Source organism: Notamacropus eugenii, chromosome 4 (genome assembly GCF_028372415.1).
Source record: "Notamacropus eugenii isolate mMacEug1 chromosome 4, mMacEug1.pri_v2, whole genome shotgun sequence".
Lineage (NCBI taxonomy): Eukaryota > Metazoa > Chordata > Mammalia > Diprotodontia > Macropodidae > Notamacropus > Notamacropus eugenii.
Window position 1 is genome coordinate 18,021,956 of NC_092875.1, and position 14,665 is coordinate 18,036,620.

At 45.9% G+C, this 14,665-nt stretch overlaps 1 protein-coding gene across 2 annotated transcripts in view; it reads left to right on the forward strand.

The window, feature by feature from the left end:
• The window catches only part of MN1 (MN1 proto-oncogene, transcriptional regulator), a 65,085-nt gene extending 53,207 nt beyond the window's left edge, over positions 1–11,878 (forward strand). For both annotated transcript variants that reach the window (XM_072600077.1, XM_072600078.1), the window contains exon 2: positions 6,886–11,878. In XM_072600077.1, coding sequence (XP_072456178.1) covers positions 6,886–7,070 — 185 coding nt within the window. In that variant the 3' untranslated portion in view covers positions 7,071–11,878. The remainder of the gene's footprint in view (positions 1–6,885) is intronic.
• The last annotated feature ends 2,787 nt before the right edge of the window (positions 11,879–14,665 follow it).

Sequence of the window (14,665 nt, forward strand, 5' to 3'; positions counted from 1 at the left end):
CCTGAGGGGGTCCCTTCCAGCTTGGATGTTTTATGATTTTTTTTTTTCATTTTTGGTCTGAAACTATGATTTTATCCTTGCGGGAGAACTCTGTGTGGAAACTCCTTTCAGTGATGTAGTGATGCAGAAGAGTAAGCCTGTAACGTCTAGTCTTAGAGGATGGCTTGGAACGAGCCCAGCATCCTACCATCAGTCTGTGTTAGAGCCAGGACTTGATGGCCAGGAATTGTGATTCCAAGATCAGTCCTCCATCCATTATACCACTGTGCAATAGCATTTGTTACCCTTAGCCCACTGGCCTGGGACCTCTATGAGAGCAGAGACAGCTAGGTGGTGCGGTGGATAGAGATACTGGACTTGGAGTCAGGAAGACCTGAGTTCAAAAGTGACTACCTGTGTGACTCTAGGAAAGTCACTTGATCATGGCCTGTCTCAGTTTCCTCATCTGTAAAATGAGGATAATAATAGCACCTACCTCCCAGTGTTGCTGTGAGGATAAAATAATATTTGTAAAGCACCTTGCAAACTTTAAAGCACTGTAGAAATGCTATCCATTATTCTTATTATAATTCTTTTTAGAACCATAGGACCTGAGTTCAAATATCAGTTCTGCTATTTATTACCTGTGTGACCTTGGACAAGTCACTTCCCCTTGATAATAGACTTTAGTTTCCTCATTTCCAACCCCAAACCCTATGATCCTACTTTCTCTGATCTTTGTAGTCAATCAATAAGCATTTATTAATCACTTACAGTATGAGAAGTATAACCCTACAAAGCATGGGAGATACCAGAAAAGGCAACAGCACTTTCTGCTCTTGAGAAGCTCATGTTCTGGGGGAGACAACATGCAAATAACTAGGTAACATGAGATAAATGAAAGATCAATTCAAGGTGATCTCAGAAGAAAGTCCTTTGGATCTCCCCAGCATCAGCGCTCTGCATACAGCAAAAGCATAATGTGTGTTTGTTGAATTTGACTATGGCTGGTCCTAGACTCTTTTCCAGGAGGGGCCTTTTTGCCCTAACTCTTTCCTCCTTGCATGCAGGGTTGAACAAAAATCTCCTTCCACTCAGAAATGTCATCTTGGGAAAGGAGACACCACAACCTCTATATACTCTCAGAACTCCCTCAGTAACACAATCCACTCTCTGATATGAATAGCCTTCCCTCAGCAGCAACTGCAGTAGGGGAAATGGAAAGAAGGGCCCTGAGAGACAGGAGCTCTGCTAGGACCGTGGGCAACTTGTTCCTATGGTCTGTGACTTAGTTTCCCCATTGGTAAAATATGGCATTTGTCCCAGAAGGTCTCCTGGGTCACATCTACCTCTGACATTATGTAGCTTTTTCCAGACTCTAAGATTCCTAATAGGAAATGTTGGAGCTGGAAGGAGCCTTAGGGATCTCTAAGCTTTGGTCACCCTCACTTTCCATACTAGTAGGGCCATTCTTGGTTGGCAGCAGTTTTCTGTTGGACAAGTTTTCTATATATTCTTTTAGCTTGATCTTACCTGGGGCTCCCAAGCCTCTGTTTCCCTGCAGGTGTTTGCTTCCTATATGGAGACATTTCTGCTTTTCCACATTGGGGGTAGGGGAGTGGGTGTTTGCACCTTGCCTCCAGAAGTAGGGATGAGTTTGTACTGACTCGTCTGTACTCCCTCATCGTTCTCTTCCTTTGTGAGAAGGCAGGCTTGGGGTCAGGGGGTTTGCCAGTGATCATGGGCTGGAGCAACCCCGGCCTAGGCAGAAAGGGATGGATCCTACTCACTTTGGCACCAGCAGCATGGCGCTATAGGCCGCTGGGCTAATCCTGTAACCAAGGACAGCAGTAAAGCTGAATTCTTAGCTCATGGAGCTTATCCTCCATAAAGTCTTCCTGGCTCTAGGCACAAGGGCAGTTGGCTGCCTGCCTACCAGGTGGAACTGGGGGCCCCTGGCATCCCCCAAGGACTGCCAGAATGCCAACACCACCTGGGATTACCTAGGGAGGGCCTTGCTTTCTTCCATAAGCTGGTTAGGCAGCTTCCTTTGTACTTAGGGGAAATCTCTCCAGGACTTTCAGGAAGCTGGAGCCACCCCAGGTCAGTGACAGAATTAATACTGTTCCCCCACCCACATCCCCCTGTTCTGATTTTTTTCTCACCCCCTGGCTCTTTGTCTTTGGATCCTGGTAGGAACTTCTGAGGACATTCAGTCTACACCGACTGCTCGATTCATGAATCTCCAACCTAGACGTCATCCTGAAACATCTCCCTCTCCTTCTATCCTTTTGGGGCTGGGGAGCTCACTCTCCATCCCTTTTAGGAAAAGGCTGGATGTGGAGTAAATGGGCCAGTGGTTATTGTGACATCCCAGTCTTATACTCTATGTTTGTTAGCTCCAAGTTTCTAGGAAAGCTCTTCCCAGTTTCTCGGAGCCTCCTGACCTTTGGTACTTTGTCCCATTATACCCAGCAGCTCTGATCTCTGGGGATGTGCAGTGGGAGGAAAACCCAGTAAGGGGTTCTATTTGAGGGGCTGAAGGCAGGTCTGGCCCTGGGAATCATGGGGGAAGGCAGTGAGTTCACTTTTGGGGTCTTCCTCTCCCTTTTCCTAACCCTTCTTGTCCCACTCATGGTTCTGACTGCCCAGAATCCCTGGCTTCAGGTCTCCATCCCACCCCAGATCCAAAATTTGATCTCCTCCTTCCCCCAATATAGAATCACAGACTCTGCAAGTTAGGAGAGAGCTCAGATATCACCCAGACCAACTCCTATTGAAGCAAGAATTCCCTCTCTGGTACATACCCAGCAAGTGCACATCAGCCTGTTCTCAGAGAACTGCAGTGATGGGGCATCTTCTACCCCCTGAGAGACCCATTCCCTTGGGGACAGCTCTAAATGTTTTTTCTTATATCAAGTCCATCATCAGATTTGGAATCTGGAAGGCCTGGGTTCAGATTCCACCTCTGTCACCTACTAGGTGATTCTGGATACCTCTCTTGACTTCAGTTTCCTCATCTGTAAAATGAAGGGGCTTGGACTGGCTGGTCTCAGAGGTCTCTTTTGACCCCATAATCTGTGATTCCATGCTTTTCAATGCAGGTAGTAGGAGAAAAGCAACCAAATGGAATTCAATTATACTAAAATGTGAATGACTGAAAGAACCTTACTATCATACCATAACTATCATACCCAGTGTATTTGCATGTTAATAGATAAAACTCCTTAACCCAAATTTCTGTTTGCCTCGAAGAACCTCAAGTGTTTAGTGGATATAGAGGGGCCCTTTTAGATTGGGGAACCTTCCAGGATCTGTCCAACATGGCAGTGGCCAGAAAGGCTGACTCTGGCTGTAGGTACTTCTGGGGTCTAAAAACACCAAAGAAAGGCCCCTTTAATTTTCAGCGAGGGGTCCTCAACAATGCTGCTCTGGGAGGAGGGAGACTGGGGTTCAGGTCACAGGTCACAGCATGCCACTGATGTGTGGCAGGACCTTTGGTAAGTCTCTTTCTGTTTCTAGGCCTGAGCTTTGTCACCTGTAAAACAAAGGACTGGGACCTCTAGGGTCCCTCCCAGCCCTGACATTCCCTGTTCTAAGATCCCTTCCAGTTCTAATATTCTCTGTTCTAACATTCCTCCTGGCCCTGATTGTTTTCTATTCTACGGTCCTTCCAGCTCTGATATTCCGTATTCTAAGACCCTTCTCACATATTCCATGTTCCAAGGTTCCCACCAATTCTTCCACTCTTTGTTCTAAGGTCTTCTCCCAAGGAACATAAGAATCCAAGCTGGGAGGGGGTCTAAGAGGTTACTGATGCCAGCCCATTGCATTTTTTCAGGAGGAACCTGAGGCCACCTGCTCTTCTGAGCCTCAGAGGCCTTGCTCCCACCCAGCAAATGAAGGTTTAGTTCAGGGGCCTCTTAGGAGGAGACAAAACAGTGGAGAGAGGGTGGAGAGCTCTGGGGGCTGACATCAGCCAGAAGCTGCTAAGCCTGTCTCAGGAGCTAGCTAAGAAATGAGGAGGGCTGCCCCACCCCACTCAGCCACCAGCACTCCTGAGTCATCCCTTTGAGAAAGGGTGGAAAGGGGGGCTCCTGGGCTGGGGGTGGGGTCAGAAGGATGGGATGAGACACCCAGGAGTATTGGGGTGAAACCCTGTCTTCCTGGTTAGAAGAGGATGCTACTGTGTCTGGGGAGAGGCCCATGGGTGTTTCCACAGTCAGGGGAAGATCTGAGCAAATGAAAAGGTAATAGCTTGTGTATTGTAGTGTTTTAAAGCTTTACACATCATTCTGAATTCATTTGAAATCAACAAAGCATTTTAAAAATCACATATAATATTCTAGGTCCGTAGGCCAAGGAGTTAGAGAATCCTGGGTTCAAGTCTCATATCTGACCCATACAGGCCCTTTGACCCGTTATCTCTCAGTGACCCAGGTGACCCAGAATGAAATGAAATAAATGAATGAATTAAAAAAACCCCATTTATTGAGCACTTTGTTATCATTTGGTTATGTCTGACTGTATATGGATCTCCCAGATGAGAAAAGTACTTCTGAGAGAGTAGCTTGGGCTACTGAGAAGTGGGGTCCTGCCAGGTGGGGTGGAGAGCATAGATACCTGGGAGAATCTGGAAAGGTCTCTTGAGCTGAGCCTTTCAGCTTCTGCTATGGTGAGTAGGAAGCATGTTCCAGACAGAGGGACCAACCTATAAAAAAGTCCAGAGATGGGAGATGGAATAGGACATAAGAGGTCATTTTCACCAGAAGATGGTATCCCCTCTGAATGTGTATTTTTCGTATTTGCGTTTCCAGTGCCTAACCCAACTCCTGGCATACAGTAGGTGCTTAATAAGTGTTTGTTGAATGATTGATGAGGAAGAGAATAACATGTCCCAAGAATCCTGGGGAGGGAGGTGGTATAAGCATTATTACCCCAGTTTCCCAGAGGAGGAAATGAGAGAGGCGGAGTGAATTCATTATCTTCCTTTTCAAACCCCACACCCTCCCAATAGTTCTATTACTTCCCAGGGTACTGCCATCTTCTCACTTGTTCAGGCTTGAGACAGCAGGGTTATCCTCGACTTCCCTCTCCTAATAACCCCACCATCCAATCCATTGCCAAATCTTATCGTTTCTATCCTCCCATCTCTCCAACATGCCCCCTGTTCTTGGACCCTGCCCCTATCCTGGCACAGGACCCCATCTTCTCACACCTGGACCACTGCAATAGCTACTGGGGTGGGGAAGTGGGACCTGCCTGTCTCAGATCTCTCTTCCCTCCAATAAATTCTCCATTCAGACACCAGAGTGCTTCCTAAGGTGCAGATCTGATGATGTCACTCCATAAGCTCCAGTGGCTCCCTATTACCTTCAGAACCAAATAGGGAATCCTCTGTTTGGTTTTTAAAGTTCTTCCTACCTCCCTCTATGCAGTCTCTGTAGACCCGTCTCCTTTCTGTGCCTCCTGCTCTCTACTCTCTCCCACCCTCCATCTCTATGGCTCACCCCTACCCCAGTTAAGACTCAGCTCAAATCCATCCTTCTGCAGGAAGCCTTTCCCAATGCTGCCCCAGGGCCTTTCCTTCCAAAGGGTAGGGACCCTGCTTTTGCCCCACTAATCAACCAATCAGAGCTAATTAAATGCCTGTAATGTGCCAGGTACTGGGGTGCAAGGATGGGGCCTCCTGGAGCAGGAGCCCTGAGCTCGGTAGGATGCAGACAGGCGGAAAAAGACAGTGGTTGGTTGGTGTTGAGGCTTCTGGGCCTGCTTTGAGCGATGGGTTGGATAGGGGAAAGGAATACAGCCTTCAAAGCCTTTCTACTGTGAGCTCCCTGAGGGGAGAAATTGCTTTGTCTCTGTATCCAGCCTCGCATCTAACAGAATGTGTGGCACATGGCTGGTGCTTAAAACATGGCTGGTGATGAGCTGAGTGAATACCTCAATTTCTTTTTGTCCATTTCCTAAGAATATGTTCATTTCTTTATATCTATGTGGCACAGTGGGTAGAGCACTGGGCCTGGAGGCAGGAAGATTCATCTTCCTGGTTTCAAATCTGGCTTTAGATACTTCCTAGCTGGGTGACCCTGGACAAGTCACTTAATCCTGTTTGCCTCACTTACCTCATCTGTAAAATGATCTGGAGAAGGAAATGACAAAACACTCTAGTATCTTTGAAAAGAAACAAAACAAAACCCAAAACACACAACCCAGATGGGGTCACAAAGAGTCAGTCACAGACTGAATAAGAGCAAATGCATATACAAAAATATATTTATAAATATATGAATGTACACAAATGTGTATATATAGCTATACGTAAAAGACTATATACTTCTCTCTTTATACACATGTATATATGTACATATGCATATATGGGGGAGAGAGACAGAGAGACAGAGACAGAAGAGAGACAGAGAGAAGAGAGACACAGAGAGGAGAGAGGAGAGAGAGAGAGGGAGAGAGAGGAAGGTGAGAGAGAGAGAGGAAGATGAGAGAGAGGAAGATGAGAGAGAGAGAGAGAGAGAGAGAGAGAGAGAGAGAGAGAGAGAGGGAGGGAAGGAGGGAAGGAGGGAGGGAGAGGGGGAAGGAGGGAAGGAGGGAGGGAGAAGGGGAGAGGGAGAGAGAAGAGATGGAGGAAGGGAGAGGAGAAAGAGAGGGAGGGAGGGGACACAAAGAGGGAGAGAGGAAAGACAGGAGAGAGAGAGAGAGAGAAATACACTTGGTTCTGGTTGAGAAGAGAGGGGCAGAGAGAAACCCAAAATGCTGCCCTCCCTCTGCCCATCTCCAACAGTCTCTGACCCCAAGCCAACCCTCCCCTGCCCCTGCCCCAGGCCCATGCACTTGGTCTTGTTTTTCCTGAGCTGATTTTTGGAGTAACGCTTTCGTGTTAACCCTTTTCAGGCCACGACCTCCCCCAGAACAAGACCTCGGCCGCGGCGCAGACTGGCAGCCATCTGCAGTGCCTCTCCGTCCACTGCACGGATGACGTGGGCGAGGCGAAGGGCAGGACCTCGGTGCCCACGTGGAGATCCCTGCACTCGGACATCTCCAACAGATTCGGGACTTTCGTGGCTGCCCTCACTTGAAAAGCAAAAGAAAGATTTGTCCCTTCTGGTCATCTCCCATCTCCTCCTTCCCCTCCCCAACCCCCGCCCCCTTTACTCCCGCCCCCTGCTCCACTTTTTAATTTGAAAGGGCCGCTACTGCTGGGTGAACTATTTTTTTCTAGGTTGGTACCTGCTTAGTGGCATATGGACTGGAAAGGGTTAATTTAAAGTAAACCTCAGATTTTTTTTTTTAATCGTCTGCCACAGTATGTTACCAGTGTTAACCCTTCTGCAGTTAGCACACTTTGGCTTAATTTTTTTTTTCCTGCTAGAGATTTCTTTCCCATAATTCTGTAATCTTGGCATACACCTTTAGATGAAGGCTCCCCCATTTCATCTTTCTATGTGTCTGAGTGGTGTATGTCATAATAAGAAAAAAAAAGACTTTGTCTCTCTCTCTCTCTCTCTCTCTCTCTCTCTCTCTCTCTCTCTCTCTCTCTCTCTCTCCTGTCTTTCCTCTCTCCCTCTTTGTGTCCCCTCCCTCCCTCTCTTTCTCCTCTCCCTTCCTCCATCTCTTCTCTCTCCCTCTCCCCCTCTCCCTCCCTCCTTCCCTCTCTCTCTCTCTCTCTCTCTCTCTCTCTCCTGTCTTTCCTCTCTCCCTCTTTGTGTCCCCTCCCTCCCTCTCTTTCTCCTCTCCCTTCCTCCATCTCTTCTCTCTCCCTCTCCCCTTCTCCCTCCCTCCTTCCCTCCTTCCCCCTCTCCCTCCCTCCTTCCCTCCTTCCCTCCTTCTCTCTCTCTCTCTCTCTCTCTCTCTCTCTCTCTCTCTCTCTCTCTCTCTCTCTCTCTCTCTCTCTCTTATTTTTGTTTCCTTTCGCTTTGTTCAGTGCTTATTAAAATGGAAATCCTGGAGTACAGTGGTACCGGAATAATGACGGTGGAAATAATTATCACCATCTTCTTTACCAACACTGGACTGTTGTCTGCTGCCCTCCATCAGACACAAACCAAACAGTTACTGCTCTAGCCATTGAGTCCAGCCTCTGATGGGTTTTTTCTTTTTGTCCTTTTTCTAAGAAAACAGATATTTTGGTTACTAAGAGTATGCTTGGTCCTTAGCTCTCCTCTTCCTCTCATGGTGTTGCTGGCCCACCTCACCCATCCACACTATCTTTGGGAAGAAAATAGCCTATGTAAATGGTGCCATGGGGGCCTGCTTCCTCTCCTCTCCTCCTTCCTCTCCTCTCTCTTCTCTCCTTTCCTTTCCTTTTCTTTTGGTCTTTCTTTTATAAGAAGCTAAACTTGCAGGTGAGCCCTGCTCTTTGACCGTTCTTTGGGGGAAAAGAGACTGATCTCCCAATGCCCAATATCATAAGGAGCTAATGTACCATCTTCCTCCTCCTCTTCCATGGACCAGAGCTGGAGGAGGTAGGGTCATGGGTTTCCCTCCACCCAGGAATCACCAGCCCAGGCCCCCTTGACCAGTCTGTCTTCTTCTCCCTTCTACTGTTCTTTAGATGGGAAGGATCGATTGATCTGAAGGGAGGAGAACTTTGCTTCTTTGGGGACAACAGGGAAAAGAGAACAGCGGATGTCATGGACGTAGCTAGTTTCCCCCTCTTTCTCCCTTGTGTTCCTTAAAAAAAGACCTTGTTTTTTTTATTCCTTCTTGAAAATGGGTTTGCAAAGTGCCATTCCATTAAAGCTGAAACATCCCTCTGGTTCACAGGCTGTTGGTTGCTTGTGTCAGGGTTTTACCATTCTCTTTCTTTTCGCCTTCTGAGGAGCAGCTCTTGGGGGAGCCCTAGCACCCCAAGACAAGGAAGGGAGAGGATAGAGGAGTCCTGCTTTGGCTTCCATTGGTCCCCACTCTCTGCAGTCTGCAATCACAGTTCAGGTACAGCAGCCATCTGAGAGAGGGGAGGTCTAACTGAGAAATGTGGGATTTCCTCAATTCCCTCTAGCCCTTGGAGGTGGGAGGGGCAGGAGAATTATGGGAGAGATGCAGTAAAATAAAATCAGTCTTCCTGACCTCCACCACACCCACAGCCATCACTAGGCTGTGGTACCCATAGTCTGCCCAGGGACAGATAGAGCTGAGGGGCCCCTCTGGTCTCTCCCCATCTCCATCTGTGAAATTATAGATTATAACTGGGGAGGCCACTACACTGTGACTCCCCACAACGTAAGCAAAAGAGAGGAGAACAGAGCTAGGTAAGGTGTGTGTATGTGTGCAGATAATTTCCCTCCCCAGCTTAGGGTCTGGGTCAGGTTCCTGAGGAATGGAGAGAGAGGACTTAACAGGATTCTGCTTCACAGTGCAAATGATCTGGAAAAAGTATATTTCCCTGCTCTCACCAGGACTTCACTAGAAACCCCTATTATTTTAATTCCTGAATGATGTTTTCTCTTGTGATCATTAAGGGTCTGACTTGTGTGAGGAATCACAAAACACAATGAAAGCCTAATTCTCCCCCCCCACCCCTGTCCTCCTTCATCTCCTTCAGTTTGGGGTCAAAAGAGTATTTTAGGCTTTGGTCCTCTGTCCTCAGAAATCATTATAAATTGAATTTTTGTGACCGACAGTCCTGGACACCCTGGGCACCATCCCAGTTTCTACCACCAAAGGGACAGTTGAGTGGGGGTGGGGGAGGCTTCTTGTAAAGACATCATGGGATTTTGTATCTGGGAGGAACCCTAGAAGGTTAATCTAGACTAGGTCCCCTTGGGCACCAGTTTGGTGAAAGGGATCCTTCGTCAGAATTGTTTTGAAATGCATAAAATGAAATGCATAGGATTACAAAGGAAATCTATTATACTGAAATAAATATGTAATTTTTTCCTATCCAAGTTTGTTGACCCCCTGAAATCTGTCCATGCACCCCAGTTTAAGAACCCTTGATCTCCTCCAGCCCTCCTGATCTGAGGCCCAAAGAGGAGGAATGGCGTGACTGGATTCCCCAGACTGGCCACCGCCTGACGGTTCCTACTATCACACACCCTCTGTTCCCACCATGAAACTAATCCACAAATAAGGAATACTGTGGCCATCAAGTTCTGATGTGTTGGGTGTGGGTAGGTAAAGTGAGGCAGAGATTGATTACAACAGTCTTTTTGTTCTTTGAATACTTGGAGCCACCTCTGCCCAAAGCCACATCTTGTAAAAACTGGCAAAGTCTTAAAGAAATGCTAGGTTGGGAGAGTGGTTCAAATGGTTTGGATCCTTCTTCCATGTTGGAATTTAGAGAGCCATGAATTGAGGTGGAGAGAGAAGTTGATTTTAACTCCTGGGACTCCTCCTTTTTGTGTTTTCCCCCTCCTCCCCTCTGAAAATGTTTGGTTGTGGGATGGCTCAGTGCCCTTGGCAAAGGCCCAGCACTAGGGGTGATTGATACAAGTGAGCTGATCAGTGTAGCCGGGACAAGCCCAGGGTTCCCTTTGCTTCTTACCAGAGTGTGTGTTAGCGGATGGCAGTGGTCCCAATGACCAGGCTGAGTTCTGTCACCTGGGGCCTGGCAGGCAAGGGCCCAACAGATGTTAGGAAGAAGGCATTGATGCCTGTAATGAAGCCTTATGGTGCCCTAGACCACTGGTGGGCTAATGGGGTTCCAGATACCAAGCTGGGATCAAATAAGAAATGACAGATAATCTCTTAGCCTGAGCCGCCTGCCCCCCCCCCCCCAAAAATCTCAATCCTGATTTATTAAGAATGAGTTCAATGTTCCATTGCCCAGGTCACAAGATTTAAAGAGTTAACTACAAATTTCTTCCTTCTTAGAGCCTGGTTCCTTTTTTTTGGTGGTGGTGGGGGTTAATTGGTAGGAGGTGGGAAAGGACTTATTTACACCAGCTGAATCATTCATTTCAAAGAACTTTTGCAGATGGGAAGGGGGAGAAGAGACACCCTCTGGTCCCCATCTTTCCCCCCTCCCCCATTCATCTCTTTTTTTGGTTTCTATCTTATTTGGGAAGGATTCTCCTCATCCCAGGGGCCCAACAGCCCAGACAATCTCCCTCAAAGACTGAGTTTTCAGAATTACTTCTGAGAAGAGGCATGTGGCCCACTACAAACCTGCCAAGCATGCCAGCTCTGTTTCTCTTCCAATATTTAAGGAAAGGGGTAAAAAAAATCCCCATCAGTTGAGTCTAGGTATGGGAATTGGTTTTTTCCTTCCATGCCTCATTCTCCCCTTTATTTAAATTCCCAGTGGAGATTTGGAAAACTAGTGGCTAGTGATGATCTGGATTCTCTACCAGAATTCTTTCTCCTCCACGGCTCAAGGAAGGAAGGCAGAAAGCCAGATTTTGTCTTCAACTTTTTCCATGAGGCTGCTGGTTGGAGCAGCCCCCTTCCTCCTAGTCCTTGGGTGTTTGGGTTTCTGGAGTTCCAAGGTTTGAGCCTTCCTGCTCTCCATAATCCTGTTCTCCCCAATCCCCAGTCAGACAGCTTTACAAGTCTTAAGCAAAAGGGTGTTATTTCTTTAAATTTGGTTAATGTAGAAAAGAAAAAAGTCAACAACAGCGAAACAAAACGGAAACCTCCAAACACTGGTACTCTGTACTGAATAGCAACTCTTCTGATAATCTTATTGCACATGTAAAATACAAGAGCAGAACTCTGATATGTGTTAGGCAATCCTGCTATCTTTTTTTTTTTTTTTGACTCTTGTTAAATTCATTTCCGAAATGCTTGGTTGGAAGACTGTAACGAGAGCTCATGAAATTGAGTGTTATTTTTCTTTCATTTTTTTTAAAATGTAAAGTGCAGTCTTCTGTATTCATGCATATTGTATATAACTGTATATGTTTTACTGAGCTACAAAATAACAATAAATATGATGTTAATGGTGGCGATTGTAGATCTCGGGGATGGATTTTTTGTGTGTCTTCCTTTGGCACCTTGGGGGGCAGAGGGATGGATGGGGCTGGTCCATTAAAATCTGGCTGCTGTCTGGCTTGGCATCTATAGGTAAGTCCAATGGATTCAGTTGCAGAGAGGCATTGGGGTACAGTGGAAAGAGCGATGGATTTGAGGCAGAGGTGCTAGATGCAATTCCCACATCTGGCACTTCTTATCCCCATCTCTGGGTTCTCTCCAGTAGAAAGGATCCCAATATCCACTTTTGGGCAACTCTCATTAAAAAAAATTAAATTGTTTAACTAGTGAATCTGTTTTCTGTCTTTTTCACCTTCAATTCCCTTCTCTCCACCAATTAAAAATAAACACAAAACCCTTTTATTTTTGTTTTGAAAAAAATGTATCATCTACCTAAAGAGATTCCTACATTGGCTAAGCTCCAAAATGTGTGTCTCATTTACTCTGAGTTCCACACCTCCTGCAGGAGGCAAGTAGCAGACTGAATCTCATTGGTCCTTTGGAATCAGTGTTGGTTATTTCATTGATCAGAATCTTAAGACTTCCAAAAAAAGTGTTGTGTTTACAATGTATTTGTCTTTACAATTACATAAAAATTTCCTCCTGGATCTGTTTACTTCCATCCGCATCAATTTGTACAAGTCTTCCCAGGTTTCTCTGGAAGCATCCCTTCTCCCATTTCTTATAGCACCAAAGGAATCCACTGCATTTATATATGATTCATAGACCATACTCTGTTTGACCATTCTCCAATGGATGGACACTCCTTCAGGTTCTAGTTTTTGGCCACCACAAAAATTGCTGCTGTAAATATTTTTGTACAGATAGGTCCATGTCCTTTGAGTTCTTTGGGGTATAGACCTAGTATGAGAATTAGACAGCTCTCATTATTAGGAAGTTATGTTTTGCTTTTGTTTTTAAACACCAAGTCTTCCTCTGTCTCTTAGAAGCCTCCTACTCCTAGTTTGTTGCTGTAGATCCCTGCAGAAGAAGCATGATTTCTTGATATTCCTTCAGTCCCTTAAAGACACATCCCTTCCTGGGTCTTCCTTTCTGCGGGCTAAACATTTCCCAGTTCCCTCAACTTTACTCTTAGGTCTTACTGACCCATACTTTTTGCTCAGCTCAAACAACCTTGATTATTTCTTTGCCATGTCCAGAGCAGATTAAAAGCAGCAAACTTAGAAGAGATCAGCAGGGGGTGGAGAAGAATTTCTCCATGCTACACCTCATTTTTCTCTTCTGTAAATTTGAACATATCTCTAATGTCCCTTGCAGCCAGAAATCCTCTGCTCCTAGGCTGAAAAATAATGCCATCTGACAGATGAGGGAGGGGCTAGGAAATAGACACAGGAACTTAAAAAGCTTAGTATCTTGGGTCCATTTTCTGTTTAGGGGCAGAGGGTTCTCCTCCCCTCAGAAGTCCCTGTGCATGGAGCCCAGTGTGACAATGAGTCTTCACCATGAACTTGAGGCATTGAGAGAAGATGAATTTATGTCCATAAGATCATAGACTGAGAGAGGAAAGAGATACACAATGTTATCTATCCTTCATTTTCATAGAGGACCTGTGACATCATGGGTAGCTTGCTAGTGGCTTGGACTGAAGTGATGCAGAGTTGTGCTAACTGGTTGGTTTCACTCTCTTTTCCTGAGTCATTGAAGTCCAGTGGTAGGACAAAAGTCAGGAGGACTGGCATTGGCCCAGGATTCAGTGGGTGAAACTTGGCATCTTTAATGTCTGACCAATCTAATGGCCATTGGAACAGACTGTTCTCATTCTGCTAAGGGAAGTCTTCACATGCTTGGGGTAGATGCCCCCCTAACTCACCGATGGATCTGAGACCCTTTGGCTACTCTCAACCTACCTTAGCCTACCACCAAAACAGTTTATGAGGGTGTGACCACTGGGCATGCAGCAGCTTCATGGAGGCACAGGTGACAGTAGGGTGACAGATGGACACCTAAGGTGGGCAAGAAGCCTTGAAAGGGATTCAGCAACCCTCACACAAGAGGTGCCAATTCTCCCTGAACACTCCATATACACCAAGGGATATAAGTAGTCAAGTGGTCCAACCTGCTCATTTCACATTGAGGAATCTGACACCCATGAGTGAGTCATATGACTCAGCTAAGCCAGAATTTGAATCAGGGTCCTCTCCCTCCAAATTCAGTATTCTTGTCGCCACATCATGGTGCTGTCCACTTGTTTATTGCTTCATAGTATGAGACAAGAGAGGAATATCATTAGAAAGATTCCATCACAAATTATTTTTAAAAATACATTGATGATTCAAGGTATGAAAGCTTGATTTGAGATCAGATTGTCGAATTTTAGAGATGGAAAGGACTTTAGAGACTGTCTAGTTCAACTATGTCCATTTTATAGCTGAGGAAACTGAATTTTCCTCGGGGATAGAGCTACTTGTGCAGGATTACACATTTCATAAGTTCTACATTTTCTGAAACCAAATTCAGGTCTTTCTCCATAACTGTACTGCCTTTTAGACCACTAGATTTGGGATCAAGAAGACCTGAGTTTGAATTCTGTCTTAGATACTATCTTTGTGACCCTGGGTAAATCACAGACCTGGAGAGCCTCAGTGTCCCTATCAGAAAAATGGGGATAATAACAGCACTCCCCTCACAGGGCTGTTATGAGGCTCAGTTGAGATGATGAATTTAAAGCACTTTGCAAATCTTAGAGTGCTACAGAAAGTACATTTATTGTTTATTATTAAGTACTATAGCATGCTACTCT